The sequence below is a fragment of the Neopelma chrysocephalum genome, unplaced genomic scaffold (assembly GCF_003984885.1).
Source record: "Neopelma chrysocephalum unplaced genomic scaffold, ASM398488v2 Primary Assembly neopelma1_76, whole genome shotgun sequence".
In the NCBI taxonomy this organism is placed as follows: domain Eukaryota; kingdom Metazoa; phylum Chordata; class Aves; order Passeriformes; family Pipridae; genus Neopelma; species Neopelma chrysocephalum.
Window position 1 is genome coordinate 12,474,540 of NW_020897737.1, and position 19,590 is coordinate 12,494,129.

A 19,590-nucleotide genomic window follows, 5' to 3' on the forward strand; every position below is an offset into this window, starting at 1 on the left:
GTAGGATTTCTCCCTCCACCCCTCAGTAAATTGTTTTTATGTATCTGTAAGAAAAAAGATTTTTGCTTTCCTCAGGAAAATGCATGTTAACTTTTATTTCTCAAATTAAAATAGGTTGGTTAAGTCATGAGCTCATAACATGGTTTTTTTTTTTTTATCTTGCAATTTACTGCTTTCTTTATTGATAGCAGTGAAATGAATGCTGTGTATTGTATGTGACGTGCAATTCAATTGCATTCTAATTAACAAGAGAAGAACAGAAAAGTTTTCAGAAAACCTGAGAATCCACTGTTTAAGATTGGGATCAGCCTTGGTTGAATTTCACCAAGTTCCAGATTGTTCTGTTTCTTATGCAGTCTTGTCTTCAGCATTTGGCATTCAGAAGTATTCTGTGCACAAGGTCTTACAAGGTGGATCTTGTTACAACTTGCACTGTGAAAGTGGTAGATAAAATTAAATAACACAAAGCACTTAGATTTAGAGTAGTTAATCTTTCATATAACCACCTGTTCAACACAGGCTTTTGCCATTAGCAGATTGTGCTATTTAGCACCTTACAGCGGATGGAGCAGCAAAGTCAGGTGGTTGTGAGGCCTAAGTATTAATAAATTAGAGTTTTGAATTAATTTAGATTTTTCTTCCATGCCTTTAAGTGAAGTTGTTGAGAACATGAGTATAAGCTGGTGCCTTAACTGGCATAACTGCACGTAAAGCTTATGTTAAGGTTGTGTAGAATAATCATATTTGCCATTTCATTCATACAACAAAGTTACATATGGTGTGATACTAAGAAAATTGTGTATCATTAAAGTATTTGATAGAATTTTTAGAGGAAGAAAGTCTAATGTAGGTAAAATCTTACACCTTTATGTGCAATATTGATTTTTAACCCCTTTGAGTGCCTTCTTCTGTTTTCTTTGGGGCAAGCAGAGTGGGATGTGTGATTTTGGGTGTTTAGGTGTGACAAAATCACAATAAACATGGAGATGAGAGCAAGTCATTTACAGTGGATGTTCTTGGTAGACCTTAATCCTCCTCAGAAGTCTCTTGCAGTTTGCAAGGAGAATCCTCCTTCTTTCAGAGTGAAATGCTGGTCAAACTACCTTATTTCCTGCTGCATTTTTTCCATCTATTTATGCTCATAGGACACGGATCTTTATATTTCAAGCAGGTAGAGGAGACCTCTAGGCTGTTTAAGGTGGTTTAAGCTATCATGCTTCATCCATTTTTTTTTATTGACACCACTTTAGATATTCAGAGATTTTAATGAGAAGCAAGTACATAGTCCTCCTAAAAGGAAGGGGGTGAGGAAGTGCTTGAGGTTTTTGCATATCTCATGTAAACAGGGATAATAAAAAAGCAAGTGGGAATAAAGTCAACTTTACATCTTGTTCATATTTTTGACATTATTTCTTAAGTTTTCCAGCTTTCATAAAAAGAAGTGTTGGATTGGATCCAAGACGCATATGCAATTCACTGTAATTCAATATTGTACACTCATTTATATCCTAATGCAGCTTTACAGCATTATCTTAAGTACAAATCCTGGCTGATACAGCATTTTGTGTTGGTCATTTTGTTTGACTGTTTGTACAAGTACTGAATGTTCTCAGCACATATACAAACATTGCAACAGAAAGCTATTCCATGCAATTATAACAGTAAGATTTGCCATAAGGGAATAGCTCCATAAATTGAATTGAGTATAGTAAAATAGAGATCTCAAATTTTGATACTCTCTTCTTTTACACCATTTACCACCAAGCAGTAAGTAAAGTGGTTGTCTGATTTTCACTATTGTTAGACAACAGGTAGAATAGGGTTAGCTGAGATATTCACAGCACTTGAATAATTTCATGTCCTCTGTAGTTGTCTTTTAGATTGAACATAAAAGAATTTCAGTAGTTAATCCAAGGCTACCCTTCGTTTCTGTGCAATACCTGCATCCAGGTGTAGTGGCTTGGATGCCAAATTTTTTCTTTACCTCAGTGAGGATTCTACATCTGACTGGTCTGTCATCTGCTGGTTTACACTGGCTTCCATCAGGATGGAAGGATGGAGTCCAAGCTCTACTCTTGTGTCCTGGAACAGACTTAACAGCCTCTGGATCCCAGTGTGCCAACTGTGGTGCTCCAAGGCCAGCCTGCAGCGTTTTCAGTGACTGTCACCTTGCAAATTGCTGGACAATGTGTGTGAGAAAGACACAGGATTCCTTAGAAACACCTTGCAGGAAGCTGAGATCAGTCACCCTTACTGCCCCGTTTTAGGCTCATTGCCCTGAGGCTCCTCAGTCCAGGGTTTCCTTATCAGCTGTAAAAATTGAGTATTGTGTAAAACTCACTCCTTTAGCATTGACCCTGAAAAAAGATAAAGATGCAAGAGATGATCCAGACCCTTTTTTTCACCTCCATCATGGCTGAAGATGGAGACTGCCTGAGGAAAAGTGGTCATTTCTGACTGGAACTTCTTGACCCATCTGCAGTGATCCTTGCCAAAGCAGAAGCACTGTCATCATCGTTCAGTGTCTGGATATCACAATATCTGGGACCACCATGTCTGCTTCTGACTCTCCAACTCGGATTCAAAATTGGATCTTGACATCAAGTTAACTTTCTTTTTGTTGTCTTTCTGTGATTGTACAGCAAACCACTTACTGGATTGATGAAAACTCAGCTAATGATAGGAAAAAAAGCCTACTCTCAGCTGCTGTTCTAAGACTTTGCTGCACAAAATATTCCACCATTCAACTGTTGCAGCCCTGTGGGCAGAGGAGTTGTAGCTAAAGACTGTCAAAGTATTTCATAAACTGCAGTGCCTGAGTACTGCTGTGTATGTACATTTTGTGTATGTTCAAACTATGGTTATGACTTTCAAATAGGAATTACTCAATCATAGCTCACAGCACTTTCATTAAATGACATGAGGCTTAGAATAGGTGGTCAGAAAATTGAAAGAGGGTAAGAATAAGAAAAAGAAAGTTTCACTCCAGCTGCATCAAGCGGCATATTAGAATAATGTTAGGTTCTTTTATTTTGTAGGCTCACTCTGATTTTCATGGTTTTTGTTTGAAATGTACAAAAGTGTTAACTTTTGAACAGTTAAATTGTTGCTCTTTTATTACATTCTTTTGCCTAGTACAAAGCTGATTTTATTCACAGTCTATTCAAGCAAAGCCATCCAATAAAAGTCTTATGAGAGTTCACTAAATGTTTAATATAATCATCTATTAATTATTATTCATCTGGTTTCTTCACTTTCATAATGGTAGGCATTGTTGTATAGATTAGTGGGTGGGAAGATAGCTGCAGTATTGATTCTGGAAGTCTTGATTTAGAGATGAAGATTCATGTCATTTTTACTTTTCCTGAATTGCTGTAGCAATGCTGTGTAAAATGAAAGTCCAGAGGTGCTCTTCATCCCTCATAGTGCCTGTTTTCCAGTCCTGTTTTCCCATTTTGCTGAGTGTTAGATAACCTTTCCTGCCTGTTGGTAGAAATGCTCTCATTCTTGGAGAAAAATCCTTATTTGATTTTAATCAATTCTCGTAGACTCAGCCAACGTTGTTTCTTACCACGCAGTTGTCAGTGTCATCAGGGAGCAAAAGGAGAGTTGTCTCTTGCTGAATTTAGACGACTGTCATTTATTTCTGCAGTCCGAGGGTGCCCGGCCCTTCATTCAGTAATTTCTCCTGTGGACTTGTGTTTGTTTAGTCTGCTGAAGGAGTAAAATTAAAAGTTCTGTCTCTGCGTGAAGGGCAGTTAATTAGTGGTGGAGACTCGCAAACCTACTTGAGGAAGGCTCTGTGCCATCATCCCCGAAGGAGGACTCTGAAGCCAAGTTCTGCTTCGTATGTGACAGATCACGCAGCTGTTTGGTTGTATCTGCTCCTCTGGTTTTGTTCAAACCATAAAAGAGCTTTGAGGGAAAACATCTGGGTAACTTGGATGCCTTGGATCCTCTAGACCCGTATCTTTCTGGATGTAAGCTTGGATAGAGAACAGAAATGGGATTACTGATGTTTCAGAGAAAACAAAGATCTGTACAAGACTCAAGTGACTCCATCTGTATCTGGAAGGCCCAACTCAACCCCTCAAACAGATGGGCTGGGAAGGACTGAAGCTTCCAACGCTGGGCCATGTTCTCTCCTGTTTCCCTTTACTACAACACTTGCTCCTACTTTCCACATCCTTCTTGTGCCAACCTGTACCAAGCCCCAGCATGTCTGTGTTGGGTGTTACTGACCACTCTAAACTGAAATGGATGTCAGTGATGCTGCAGATGTTCTGCTGTTGATGTGGTGAGGGACCAAGTCTGGAACTCTGGGCATGGCAGTGGAAAACAGGCAATCCCAGAATAAAACAGAGGTTTTTTACTGTAGTGAATGTTCTTGATGTGTCCTGTATTCGTGAGCATGTTTCTATTTTAAGTGTTTCCTGTAGGTGAAATTACATCAATATTAATTCAGCTATGATGTAAAATTGCTTGTCTGTCTGTAAGAGTTAATGAGTAAATGTCTTTTCACAGGTTGAGTATTTTATCCCATTAAAAAAGTCTACTGACTATTTGAAATGAGGCTATAGTTACCAAATTAGACATGAGCACCTACCACTGGTAAAAATTGTTGAAAATGCTCTTTCAGATCACTTCCTTGGTGAAATTTTGAGGATGCCCCTTTTTATGGAAGTAGTGGAAGTAATTTCTATTTGTTATTATTCATGCGTTTCATCCTGGAAAAACTACAAATTGTAAAATCAATATGGAATTAACACTAGAGTTTAGCAGAGGATAAAACCTGATTTTTAGTTAGTTTAGTCTGCACAGAGATAAACCTTACACAAACCTCGGAGGGGTGTGGACCAGCAGGTTCTGTGCTGCATGTGACACAACCTTTTAATGTTGTCCACTGATTACAATTTACTGGTTTTTAAGTGCTGTGCTCCTCTGTAAGACTGGGGTAGGCAATATTCTTGGTTTTTTTGAATGAAAGCGTACATTCAAACTAAATTTCAACACTGTCCTTAAAAATCTTTTATTATTTTTGTGGCTTTGTTTAACTCTATTGCTCAACTGTGGCAATGAATAATATTTCCTGTTCTGTTAGCAAGAGACTACAGGAATATTTTTGTCTCTTACAGATTATCTTAAGGTTTTTTAAAAGTCCACCTTTCTATGGTTTTTGCAACTGAGACATGACATAGGAGAAATACAGAAATACTGTTTTTCTGACCAAGAAAGATAGCTAAAAGGAAGAATGCAAAGTTCCCAAAGTGTCTATGAGCATAGTCACAATCTCTGTTACAGAACTGCAATGTCTTTATTCCTGATTTTTATTGTGACTTTGATAAGACAGTGGTTTTCTTCTTTTTTTAGAACTTAGGATACTGTCTTTGAACAAGATAAAAATAATGGATTTTAAATACCAGTGGCTAACATACCGAGTACCATATTAGAGTTAAGACAAGAAATGCAAATACATAATCACAGAATCTTTCCTTTGGCAGAACAAAAGCCTGGCTTAAAATCTGTGCTGGTACTTAGTGATCAGTCCAGTCTTTGGCCTTCCAGTTTGAGCATGGTTCTTGTAGGTGATGATGATGATGATGAATGTACTGTTATGAGACATGGATCCTTGTTTGTTTTGAAATCAGTGTACATTCTGAGGTGTGTGATTCACCACCACCCATATGATTCCAGGGAGGTTTAGATGAGATGTGAGAGACTGCTGAGCCTGGAACAGGTTTGTCCCTTTAGCTCTTCACTTGCTCATTTTCCTTGTGTAGGCAGAAAAGTAGGGTACTGGGTAAGCAAAGTCTCTCTGAAGGGTTGTAATAAAGGAAGCTTCAGTTCCACAATAGAAATGTAATACTTTTTTAAGCTCATCTGCTCTTAACTTCTATTTAAAGAAGTGAAATAATGCTTTAGGTACGAACAGTTGTTGCATTGTCTAGAGGAAGTTCTGTACCTTTGCTTTGCCGTCAATGAGAAAAAAGCCCGTAAGAATTTTAGAGCAGAAGCATTTTTGCTGATGGATTAAAAAATGATCATTTATGTGTTTTGTGAATAAAAAAGTTTGAAAAACATTAATTGAATTTCCCATTGCGGCTGCTTACCTTTTTTTCCTCATAAATAATACTGCACTTGGAGACAGGGATTAAGTCAGTGTTCCTAAGCAGAGTGTGTGAATTTAGGCTCTGTGGGCAATTCCTGTCCCATGTCCCTGTGGGAACAGCTCTTCCCAAAGACTCTCCTGTCACCTGCCTACTTGGCCTCGATCTTTGAGTTTCCCTGGGACAGCAGATGGGACTGTGCTCCCTGGCCTGGGGGCTCAGACCTGCCTTAATTTGGGACTGGTTCTCATTTCAGGATTGTTGTGTGAGCAGTGGTGTATGTGAAAGTATTTTGTTTCAATCTGTCATTGGATTTCAGGCAACAATGAGTCTTAGCTTCTTTCTCAATTCCTCTGTGACTTTAATTCTATTAACTTTTAGTTGCATTCCAGCTGTCCCAGTTTTATGCAGTTGTCCTGAGAGGCAACAAAGTCCTGTTTAGAGTCACGTTGTCTCTGCTCCAAGACAGAGTTGCTAGATGGCATTTTTGTTTTGTCTGGTACAGTGCCATCATTAACAGGGGCATGTGAGAGAGGATTTGAAGTAGAATCAGAGCCATTTTCACCTATCATGGGAATGTGAAAGCAAGTTACAGAGGGAGGAAGTGGCAGGCTTTTGTATTTATGTTTTCCTGGACATAATTGAGTGACTCGGAAGTAATGGAGCAATAGGTGTTAGTTGAGTCCCTGCATGGCACTGGTGCTAGGGAAGGGAGGAAAAGGTGGAAAAAGGAGCAGGTTGGTGCAGTGGGAGATGTGCCTGATCTTTCCTAGGCCTTCTCTTCTCCTGCTGCTGCTGCACTGTTGGAATCAAAAGCAGCCTGGCTGTTGGTAGTGACATGAACGATCTCTGTGTTGTATTGTTCTAAAGTTGCACTAATTCGTGAGTCATCCTTTCTGAAATAAAAAATGCGATACTGTATTTCATGCAGCAAATTACTTTCTCTAAACTAATAGAAAAAATTAGACTTTCAAATACACCAGGATATCTGGAGTACAGAATTACCCAATCTTTGAAGAATCAAAAGCCATGCACCAAAAACGTTACTTGTAAACCATTATTTTGATGTGTTCTTCTGCAACAATACTTTCTGATCCACTTTCTGTTAGTCATATAAATAACACTGATTATAAAGTAATGCGTGAGTAAAAAATAATTTTTTATTCTGTGTTTTTCTTTCAGGGCAATTAAAGCATTTCAGGAGGCGCTTTATGTTGATCCCAGCTTTTGTCGAGCCAAGGAAATTCATTTGCGACTTGGGCTTATGTTCAAAGTGAACACAGACTATGAGTCTAGTTTAAAGGTAGGTTTTGAGTCCTTCCCAATTGAATTAACATTTCTTAAAAGTTGTGTTGCATCTTAAAACTGCTAGGCACGCATAAGGATAGAGCAGTTAAACACCATCTGTTATAGAAAGAGAAGTGCCTTAGTGTGAAGTGTCTCTAAACAGAATAAGGGTCGAATTTGAGGTGTGTGAGGTGCTACATATACTCAGAAGAGTCCAGCAATATTACATATGAGCACTGATACTCCAGAAGATCAAAAACTCAGTGTGGAGCTCTCGTTAAATTAGTGAACTGCATGGGGAGACTGAGGATGTACAGAAAGTGGAAGGAAAAAAATAAAAGAATTAGCAGCTTGGATTACTTGATTTTTTTAAAATTTTTCTTTCTGTTTTTTCCCTTATCTGTCCTATTGTCAACTGGAAGCTCTTAAAATTAAGAAAAATAGAAAATTTTAATGCAAAATAATGTTTTCATAGTTTTATATCGTTTTTGCTTTTCTAGCACTTAATCATTCTTTTGTTTCCTGGTTTGAGAGTCAGCTTCTAAGGCAACGTTTTCTGGCTAATTAGTTGGATATTATTTGTGGTAATACAGCACTTTGTTTCTTCTGTGCTTCTTCAGACTTTTTACTGCTTACATTCTGTTTTGGTCTCTGATTGTAATCTGTCACTTTATCTCCCTCCATTTAGTAAATTTGCCCGTTTTTCTCCTTCCTGGCCTCCAAATTTAGCTATGTGTGTCTTAGAGAAATTAAGTTTTTTTTAACAGAAAATAAACCTGCAGGGCTGAGAATTTTGTAATTAAGTGTAATTCATAAACATATCTCTGCATATTAATCTTTCCCAAAACCCACTGAAAGCATTAAATTTTTTCTTATCAAGAATCTTGTGGCACCCTTTCTTGTTTTTCTGGAAATTTTATTTGCAAGGCTGTCAGAATCACATTGTCCAAGATTTGAAAGAGTAGAGTACTATTCTCAGTTTTTCCTTCCAGTATTTGTAATAGTGGGAACTATTTCTCTCATCAGGCTTCCTTTTTCATCCAGAGTCCAAAGTTTCACCTGCAGAGACGGGTAGAGTTGGAAATTGTGATTGGAGAGGATGATTCTGCCCAGGAATAGGAAAGATTATGTGCAGTGAATGGTGAAAGAGAGCATGGGGAGGTAGAGGTTGATCACTGTGTTGGGAGAGGGATGATGTGCGAGTTTGGGTGGTTCTACTGCCTTAAACTTTGGGATGGATTTAGTGTGTCATGATAGATAGGGAATAAAAGAAATGCTGAAGTACTTTTTGGTTTTATTTTTAAAGAAGCTGGGACAAAACGGGATTAAATTTTCAGGAAGGTAGTCATGTTTTAATCAAGCAGTAGAATAAACTTCTGCATTTTAATTTTTGATAGAAATTGATCAAGGAATAGATAACCTTTTCCTGCTGTGCCATAAAATTTGCAATTCTATCAGTGAATCAGGTATTTAAATAGATTCTATGATAATTCAATCTAAATAATTTACTATGTTTGACGTTCACAACTTTGCAAAATAAATCAGTCCCTTATTACAAGGATTTTGAGCATACCAAACTTCAAATTTTCAAAGTACCAGCTACAAATAGGAAAAACACCAAAGTAGTATTTTGAAAACAGAGAAAAAAATCTTTTTTAGTGCAAAATCATCACAATGCTATTGCTTTTATGTGGCGTGTGATTAAATCACAAAAACAAATGGCAGCAAGGAAAGCAGCTTACCCTGGGGCAGAGAGATGGGCAGACCTTCTCTTTCTGGTTTGCTTCCTTTGCTGTGGAGGTTGCAATCCTTAGAAGAGAATAACGGGGAGGAACAAGAAAGAAAAGACCAAGCAGAGCAATCCACTGGGTCCTGAACAGATTCAGCAGTTTTCGGTTCAGCTCAGCTGTGGATTTGAGGTAGAGCCTGGAGACTGATCTGCTTTGAAACAGTGTTGCTGATTGAAACGTATCAGTTTATACATCAGGATATGTCAATTGAGGAGTAGACTACGAGCAGAGCAAGTGGGGCAGTAGCTTCTTTAAAAGCCAGTCTGACTGTGATTTATAAAAAACACCTTGAGCCAGAGCTCTGAGTGACAAGAATGTGAGAGGCAAGTCAGAAAATGCTTCCTTAGTGAAGAGAATGAAGCAAAGTGTTGGTGCAGTGGTTATACACGAGCACGGGGAGAACAAAATGAGGAAGGGATATGATGAAGGAGTGTGAAAGGATGTTTTCACACAATGTCTATCTCATTCTCTGAGACTGAGTATCTTATCTTTTCACAAAAGAAAGATAAGTAACCCGAAGCAATGAAAAGATACGTTTGTCTTGTTGTGCCTTTTTTTGTTTTGTGGATCTTTTTCAAAGGATTCAGGATTTTAGAGGACAGTCATGGGGTTTAGGGTCCAGCCTGGCAGTGACTGGCCTTGAGCACAGACTCTTTCCTGGGGCTCTTTGCCCACTTTGAACTCCCCATTTACACTGAGGCAGAAAGTGGAAGTAACTTTTCATCTGGTATTCGCTTGTGACTGCTCTGGATTTCACAGATTGTACCAACGTTACATTAATGTACTTTGAAATATCATAATGTTTTTGATGGTATTTAAACATTCATGTTAAGTCTGTAATTGCTAAGAATAAACCATTGCCAACAGATGAGTCATTGTCAGTAAGAGTCATTGTCAGTAAGAGTCTTCAGGCAAAGGGGGAAGATGGGAGTCTGAAGGTCATATATTCCATGTTTTTCTCAATTTTAGAGCATTAACATAAATCATCTCTATTTTATGTAAGCAATTTAAGCACAAAATTAATTTTTACTATTTTAAGATGTTGATGATCAAGATAATTGCTAGAGTGCTGTTTAACAAGCATAAAATCAACTCCCAGTGTTTTTTCAAAATCAATTACCGCTTTTGCATGTTTTTAACATTGCTGCAGTTAAGACTTGCAAACTACTGTGAGAACCCTTGACTGCTCCATTATCCCATTGCCATAAACTCTGGCAAGAACACCAGTGCTATTGAAAATGACTTGGCCTTCGGGCTTACATTAAGGAAAGAAACCAGTGTCCCTTCTGATTGAAAAGAAAATAGTCCTTGTGTAACCTGACAGTTGGGGCAGCGTTACCTTCAGAGGTGATACATGAAAGCTGAATTTGCCCCGTTCATCAGAAAAGTACAATTAATTCCAAAATCAGCTGGCAATGAGTTGGGGGGTGGATTTTTTTTAATTGATTACTGTGTCAACAACATGCTGTTAAGGTTTATCTCACAGTCCCAACCTTTTCACAGTTTGCTACATGTCCTGGTGCCCCTTTCTGTTCACCATTTCCTACAAATGGCACCAGGAATATTATGTTTAGTGGTGGTAGCTGTGGTGGCACCGTGATACCTGAGAGGAGAATGTAGAATTCATACTTAAGGGAAAAAAGAAATCTTAGTTTTTCGTATTTATTGGAATGATAACATTGAGAGAGCGGTGCAGCAGAGGGGGTTGTGTTCTGGGACAGGTTGGAGGTTTTTGGTGGTGGACTGTTTGGGTTTTTTTGATGGATTTTGTTTGCTTTGTGGGATTTTTTTAATAGGTGGTCAGTCGGAACGCTGGACACAAACAGGTTATTTTGTGGCAAACCAAGAAATGTTTTGCCTTAGGAATTTTATTTGCTTTTCACGTATTACAGGTGCACCCTCTAGCCAGTAAAAAAACCCTTAGAAGAATGAGAACTAAATCTCTCATGTTTTCAATTATCTGCCTTTTAGTAGAAGTACTGATTCTGCCTTTCTTTTACAAAAATTTTTCTTCCTTTTTTATACACAAAACAATTATTCCAGTAGTTTGCTTCAGGCTTATGCTTTCATCTTGCCCGTAAATCATCAATTTAAATATAATTTTAATTTTTTAATTATTCTTCTAAAGGTTCTCATTTGTTAGTAATGCTAAGACATGCTGCTTATATTAGGATAAGAAAAAGGCTGCAAAAGAATTAAAATTTATTGGGAAAATCTGCATGAATTGTATGCATATGCATGAAATATAAAGAAATTAAATACTGATATACAGATGAACAGCTTGAAGTACTTATTTATAATCAGTCAGACACTTTTCCGTCACTTATTCAAATATTTCTCCTGTATATATATCTTTATGAAAGATATTTTTGGCTACTGCAGCTGTTGTATGCCAACATGTAGCTGTTGTAGACATATCATTCATTTTTTATGTTCTTTTTCTGGATAACAAGTAAACAAGTATTTATTAAAGTGAAGACAATACGTGATTTCAAGCCTTCAAGTGCTGTTTCACCACCTAGTTATCTTTCATGTGTACTTAGATTAGTAATTTTTAAGTGTAAACATTGGACATTGAAATCTTCTGTATTTATTTCTAGTTATTAAAGAAAAATTAACTTGTCCAAATACATGCAGTTATGAGAAGTTTTAGTTTCTTATGTCTAGTTTTATGCCTGTAATTCTACCAGAAACAGCTGCTTTTTTTTAATGTAAAAAGCAAAGAAAAGGGCTTTGGTTCTTGCAAGGTGGATATCCAAGATTTCAAGCGTTTCACATAAAAAACATTCTGTGGAAAGCAAGATGAAATGAGTCAAAGGATGATTTTAATTAAAATGTAAGTGGATGGAAAGCAGCATTTGGGAATGAAATTGCTCTCTAAGTCTTTGTAGTTTGCACGTGTGTGGAGGGGAGAGGCGTAGACAGGAGGTAAAACCATGCAAGTTTTTTGATGTAGCATAGCACTGTAATCAAACTGCAGGAGAGTTAAGAGTGTGACTGGTTTTGACAGTGGGTGTTGGTATCACATTGTCTGACCTACAGACTGTTTTCTTTTGTTCACTCTTACCCAGTTTTGCTTGGGGTTTTGGCTGATTGTCACGACTACGAAGAGGAGTAAGTGCCAAAGTTGAGTTAATGTGCTATGTGACATCTTTGGTCATTTGGGAGGTGGGGAAGAACAAACCATGCGAAGATAAATAAAGTCGATTCAGAAGCTGAGCATTTGAGTTCTAAGGAGTATTTTTGCTGGTGCACTTCATTAATGGACCTCCTCCTGGTGAGAGTTGTCTCAGTCCGGGCTGGTCCAGGTTTATTAGGTGTAACGCTGAGGTTGGCATTCAGGGCATACAGTAATAGCTGTGTAGGCACAGATTCCCGGCAGGGACTGAGCTTTCCGTGCAGCCTGGGCGGCTGTGGGGGTTGGAGGCAGAGTCCTGAGACGACCCCAGCTCGGGGCGGATCAGCTCCGTGGCGATGCCGAGGATGCAGCAGCGGCGGCAGACTTCCAGTCACCCCGTTTCCCTGTGGCATTTTGTTGCTGCTGGCAGCCTTTCAGGCTCCTCACGCAGGAATAGCTAAATTCTGATGTTGCAGAAATAATGTATGAAATGTGCAGGCAGCGGTGAGCATTGGGATAGCTTTGTGAAAATCACCGTGTGAGATGCTGATCAGTAAATTCAAATGCAACCTTCTTTTGGCTGGTGAAAATACAGCTTGTAGGATTGTTCTGCTTGAAAATATTTTTTTTTTCTTCGGGCTAGTCAGAGCAAGAGATTTTTCGGAGCATAGTGCTGCTATTCAGCGTATGTTGTATATGTGGCCTTTGTTCCCTCTGTCCTCGAGCAGCTTTGTTCTGCCCTGTCTGTGTAACAGTTTTCCCCCAGTCTTTTCTTTTTTTTTTTTTCCTGAACGTTGGACAAAAGTAACCGAGGTTTTACACTACACAAACCCTCATCTTACAAGCTGAATTTGTTCTGATCTCAGAAGGCACTGGAGAGCAGCACGATGAGCTGCTGCAGCAGCGCATAGACGTGTCCTCTCCTGACCTTCTCCCCTGGTCCCAGAGATCCCTGGCAAATGGAGGCTTGGCTCGCTGCCCTGGCTGGTTATGCAAGGCTTTCCGTGTCCTACTTATCTGAACAAAGGCTGCTCTGAGGAACACGGGCATCACACCTAGGTCACATAGGCAGAAAAAGCCATCTCCTGACAGAATTTCACTGAGTCATGATGGAGCTTTGCTTCATGGTAAGTCGGTGAGAATTGTCAGGTTTCAGATGATGGCTTGCCTTGCTTGCTAAATAAATGCAGAACCGAGAGCTATTAGGCTTGCTGATGTCATCCTGGAGAGGAGGAGGGAGGAGAATCACTGGTTTGTGGTCTCAGGTTTGGATGTAAACAGAGACAGTGTTAAAATCTTGCACTGAGAAGAAAACGGTTCATTTTCTGTTGGTCATTTATTGATTAAAGAAACAACCAAAACTTGGGTACTTGTCTCTTAAATTGTAAAGAATTGGTGTTAATTCTAGTAGTGAAAACATGTTAATGTAACCTAAATTGGTGTCAGATTACTGTTATTTTACTGCCAGACCTAGTGCTTTCATCAGTTCTCTTTATATGGGATCCACTGTTCCTCTGATCCATGGAAAGGTTACCTGCGGAATTGTTTCCACAATCAGAGACAAGTCAAGGACTCCAGAGGAGACGAAATAGTCTGTAGATAACGGTGCAATTACAGATGGCTACAAATCAAGGTGATCTAGGACCTGATGATCTTCAAAGGTCTTGTCTAACCTGAGCGATTCTGTGATTATGGCTTAAGCCGCAGCCCTTGAAGAGAGGCTGTTAGTTTTTAACATTCAGAACACTGCCTTCTAGGTAAATCCTCTTACCCGGGATTTGAATTTCTATAGACTGCTGTCTGCCTTGAGGTATTGTGTGTCGTCTCTGAGCTGCAGCGGCCTCTCCTGCATAACAACTATTCCACACAGCAGCAGCAGCAGCCTCAGTGCTGCAATATTTGAGAGAGGTGCAGATGTTTGCCAGCCGCTGCTGTTGGTTGCAGAAATGGAAGTTGGAAATTATTCCTTTTTTTTCCTTTAATTTTTTTTTTGGTGGTTGTGATTAGTGGATCTGCTTTTGGCTGATGAGGTTGATGTGTTAAAATGCATGCATGGGGGTTTTTTTTGGTCTGATTTTGAATACTTAACGGGGAGCTATGTATTATTTATCCGGCAAGAGGTGTAGGTTTGCTCATGTATGTGCATTTCAGAGGTTCTTGGTTTGAAAGGTTCTGGGGTTTCTGTGGTTTGCTTTTAATTGTCATAATTGTTTCTTGCAAATGGTGTATTTTTCTGTAGTTCCTGCTTTGGTTTATCAGTTTATTTACTGTTCGTAGCTCAGTGAACAGTCCTAGTAGAAATTTACTACACTTAAAAAATTTACATGGTGTGTATTGTAAAATACAGAAGTTGGCAAATGTAGCAGTGGAAATTTAAATCTTTAGGAGGCATTGCTGAGAATATTCTTGCCTTTTTTTTTTACTGTATATCACTGATACTGTTGACATATTTATATATTAAAATGGTTACATTTTCTTATATGGTTGTCTGCCTTCTCGCAGTGAGTCTCACTGCAATAACCCTTCTGAAAAGCTGCTACAGAACAGTTGTCAATTGTTTCTTTTTAGATCTGCTTATTTTTTATAATAGCATTCCTAGGTGAGAGCAGATCTGTTCCTTTCTGCTTTACCTTCTCATAGGAATTGTAAGTCACAGTGCAAGATGACACATCTGTACAAGAAGGATTTTGTACCTTTTAGATCGGGAATACTCAGTCTACAGGCCAAAGCGTTTTTGGTTTTTTTTTCTTCTTTTGTCAGGTAAAATGCAATTTAAAATAGAGCATTTTATTTTTATTTAGTCCTTTTTTTTTTTAAAGTTGCCTGCTTAGTAGAATCACTATGGTAACAGACTAAAGGATGTCTCTGAGGCACTCAACCTGCATTGCAATGTAAGTGAGGGGAGACTGTAAGTTGTCTGACTGCTGAGCAGTAGAAAAAGGAACAGGCACAGCAGAGAAATAAGATATTACTTAATACTTATAAGGTATTATTTACTGCTCTCTCTAAGGTTAAAAAGTGACTTCACAATTAAAATATATGTGAGTTCACTGGGTTTTGTGCTCACTTCTGGGGATGACATTGCTAAAATGTTCATTAAAAGTCATAAATTTGTGTTATCATTCTACTTGAGTTTGTTTTCTTTTTAAAGGCTATTATATATTACTAATGATGATAGAAGTCAGTGAGGAGTGAGCTGCATCAGTGCCTGCCTCACAGAACTCATTAAAGCCATCAGCATTCTTTTTATGCTTTATTATGGATAATACATTAATTTTCTAATGTTTTTTCTATTAAAATTAGGGTTTCTTAGATATTTGTTTGTCTGTTAAACTCTTATAAATCTTTGAGGTGTGTGTTACATTGGCGTGCCATACACAAGGTGTTATTAGGACCATGAGGAAAGTTGAGTAGTATCTCATTGCTCTGGGTATGATAATACTGATAGTGATTGGTATATACATCCATTGATAGGAATTATGTTTTTCTTCCCAGCTACACCAGGAAGCTCTTGATGCCACCTAGTTTGGCATCCTGAATAGTCAGAGCTAAAATATCATTTTTGTGCTAGCAAAACAAAATATACTAAAGCATCAATCATGTTTTGTGTATTAAAAGCCACCTGAAACTGTATTTGGCAGATAACTGTATTTATTAACAGTAGTTCTCTGTTGTATTAATATATTAATCCAATTTCTACACTGTGTAGGGATTTTCTCTGAATTTTATGGAAGAGTTCAGAGGCACTGGAGTTTCTGTGCCTGTTCCATTCGTTTTAACACACTTAACTGTGAATAGTGATCAGTGGATTAACATGACATTTGTGAAATGATTGCTCACATCCAGACAGACAGGCTTCATTGCTCTGCTTTTGTGACTTTCTTTCTAGAAGAGTGCAATATTTGCCTCAGAACTTAGAAGCTTTACAATCTCTAATGTTTAACTGAAGTTATCTTAATACCTGAAGAAGCAGATGTAAGAACTTAGGAACTCCTTATGAACTCGTGTTTTACTGCAAAGATATTTGGATTAAGTGCTCTTTGACAAAAGTTCAGTTTTTAAAGGCTTAACGTCACTGAATTTGAAGGAAGAGTGTTATTTTTTCTAGATAGACAAGTTGAGAGCTTTGATATTTATCTCCAGGAGGCCGTGAGCCTGTACATCTGCAGTCCCAGCTGTGTATTCAGAGGAAAACTTGATCTTCCAATTTTGACCATTCATTGGGTATCTCATTCTTCCAGGTGCTCTCCCAATGGTTTTGTGAAGATGTCTGTTGCCATCTTACATCACTACAAGCATTGTTGTGGTTGCAATAAAAAAAATTTTCTTTCCTCCGGTAAACAGTTGAACAGAAATTGAAAATTGTTTTCTTTAAGACACGTGGTAAAATGCAGTATTGATTTTCAAGTACAAAATTGATTTACTCTTACTTTGCAGAAGTGCTAGTATTACTTTGTTTGAAAAAGCAAATAATTCTTTTTTTTTTTCCAGCATTTTCAGTTAGCTTTGATTGACTGCAATCCCTGCACTTTGTCTAACGCTGAAAGTAAGTAAACTATAAGTATTTCTATTTATTTTGTTGTGGATTTTTTTTTAAGTCTTATGCTCACAACTGTATCAATTTTTAATGAACCAATTCTTCAAAATCAAAAGAGGTACTGAGAGGAAAAAAAGGTGCTGAGAAAGGGAGACTACAGAACCTCTCTCCATCTATCAGTGGAGATGGATGTTCCAGTAGAATTGGGGATTGTTTTAGTAAATGGAATAAGTAAAAATTGAGACTTAACTTACTCATTGCTCTGAAGACTTGAATTCTGGAGGAAACGTGCAATTTGACTGCTTTTTTATTTATTTATAAACACAGTGCTTGTGCCATGGCACACGTTTAAGAGTTATTATTTAAAACTTCGTAGCATCTTGATTATTTGTCAATTTTCAGTGGTTATTTTCATACCATTTAAATTTATAGATCTAAAATTCAGCATCAGTGCTAGGCTGTAGAAATAAGAAAAAGTAATAAACTTACTTGATTTTTTTGTTTAATTCAGTGCCAACCATATATTAGTCTGTACTTGAACACGTCAATCTTTAGTGCAGTGTGATCTATCATGTATTGTAGGCTGTTACAGAGCAGGTATTTATCCAGAGTTAGTGGAATTCTTATGCAAGAATAAGTGTATGTTCCTGCATGTTTTGGAGTCTGTAAGAATTTAAAGGCATAGAGTTGTGAAGGAAATTACTCCTTCAGTTTTTAAGGTACCTTCATGCTCTTGAGCTTAGGGTGCCTCCTAAGTCTCACTTCAGAAGCATTGGATAAAACATTTAAAAGCATTTCTCTAGGAATTGGATGGAATAGTGAATATTTTGTCAGCAAGGGCATTGAAAGGGAGTTTGTTTACATGGGTGAAACCTCTGGCTCTATCAGCACCGAGGAGACAGCTGTGCTCCAAGGTCTTCTTCAAAGCTTTGTCACTTATCGGGAACAGGCACAGATAATTTTGTAAAAATCTGCAGAGTCCTCCCTAAGTCAATAGGCTTTTATTGTTTTTCTACCAGACATGTGATTCTTTAATTATATTTCATGTTTGTTCCTATTCTTTCTCACTGAGTTTATCAGTTTTCACTGTATTCTGAGTTTTTGTAAGGTTTTCCTAAGCCTTCCCCCAAATCCCCTCTGCCCCCAGGTTTGTGTAGAGGGATGGCCTCATGTGAAGGCTTCAGTGCCCCGTGCAAACATTACATTGAGTGTGTTCCTTACAGAAATGTTTGAGTATTAAGCATGTCTTCTTCCTACTTAGGCAATCTCTAATGGGATACCTTTAATTTCCTTCCCCTTCAAGGCATGACTTCATTTTGGAGTTTCACACTGAAAGGGTTTTGTTATGGGGGAAAAAAATTAAAGAGAGATTTTTCAGATAATGAACTCCTGAAACAAAAGCAGGGTTTTTTCTTTCATCAGTACAGAGTGAAGTTTGACGATGTGGTGAACATAATGGGTGTGTTATGTGCCCTTTAGCGAGGAGCACAAAAAGTTTATTAAAATTTTAGATGATGCATTTCAGTCTGACCTGGTTTCCAAAGTGCACCCGGCTTTCTTCTTTATAGTGAAGGACAAAGCAGTGCACAAAGGGAGATTTTCCCCTCCCTTATGACCCAGAGAGAAACCCTGGAACTCCAAATTACCTGTATGGTAATATAGTGTCACACTATTCTGTAGCTTCAAGGGAAAGGAATCTGAGTAATTGAAATAAATTGAGCTTGGCTCAAACACAGGTATTTTCTTACTTGTAATCCTCAAGAACATCGGGCAGAAGTCTGTCTCAAAGGAACTTTTCTTTCCTCATGAAAACAGAATAAGGATTACATTCATCTCAATTAGCTTTAGCTATCTGCCAGTCCATGGCTGGTCTAGGGTAGCAGTTCTCAAGCCTTTTATGTAATGATTTGAGCAGCATGAGGATAATTTTCCCTCTGATTTTACTCCTGAACAACTTTCATTTTTCTTTCTCTAGCCAGCAATTTTCTTGCCTCCTAGAGCTGCTGGTAGTATTATGGCATTCTGTGCAATTCGTGTGAGGAATTGAAGATGCTTAACAGTAACGATCAGAATATCATCTGTAATTAACTCTTTGAGTTGAGTTTCACAGGATGAGGGGGAGAGACAATGCCTAAAAAGGAAGGAAAAAAACCCCTAAATTTAATCTGGCACTGTATAACATAGTTTTCTGTTCCATATCCCAGCTAGTCTGTCTCTCTGCAGTTGAATGAAAATCTTTATTTCTGAGTTATTTATGTACAGAAAATATTACCTGTGTTCTCTTACTGTGCATCTCTGCCTAAAGAGATTTTATTGCTAAATTTATTGAAAGGTTAATGGGCTCTGTGTTTCAGAATACAGATAAAATCCATGGGCTGCCTTTCTGCGATATCTGTTTACATTTTTCATGCTTTGTTAGGATACATATTCATCCTCTGTCAGGTCTGGTATATTAAGTGTAAAATATCAATGTAAACAATTTTTTTTTATATCTTAAAAATGTAATTTGTCTGGTTTGCATCAATTTGAAACGTTGTTTAGTCCTCACTTGAAAAAACATCTTGTAGTTGTTGTTGTTCATTAAAACTAATAATTTTGATTTTCCCACTCTTACAGTTCAGTTTCACATTGCCCACTTATATGAAATCCAGGTAAGCTTTAAGCTCATAGTTATAAAGTGTGGTTGAGTTTTGAACTATATGATGTAATCAGTCTCTGGAATTCAGATTATAGATGCTTTAGTAAAGTTAG

General features: G+C 37.9%; 1 protein-coding gene across 19 annotated transcripts in view; it reads left to right on the forward strand.

Annotated features, from left to right (window-relative positions):
• The window catches only part of KDM6A (lysine demethylase 6A), a 150,986-nt gene that overhangs the window by 75,501 nt on the left and 55,895 nt on the right, over positions 1 to 19,590 (forward strand). For 16 of the 19 annotated variants that reach the window (XR_003535132.1, XR_003535135.1, XR_003535134.1 and 13 more), the window contains exons 6-8: positions 7,290 to 7,410; positions 16,794 to 16,848; positions 19,456 to 19,490. Coding sequence is in view for 8 of the 19 variants with exons in the window: in XM_027689155.1 (XP_027544956.1) it covers positions 7,290 to 7,410; positions 16,794 to 16,848; positions 19,456 to 19,490 (211 nt within the window). In the remaining 11 variants the exon portion in view is untranslated. Of the gene's footprint in view, positions 1 to 7,289; positions 7,411 to 13,337; positions 13,430 to 14,908; positions 15,194 to 16,793; positions 16,849 to 19,455; positions 19,491 to 19,590 lie in introns of those variants that run through there. The other 3 variants (XR_003535140.1, XR_003535141.1, XR_003535142.1) reach the window with 2 other exon arrangements.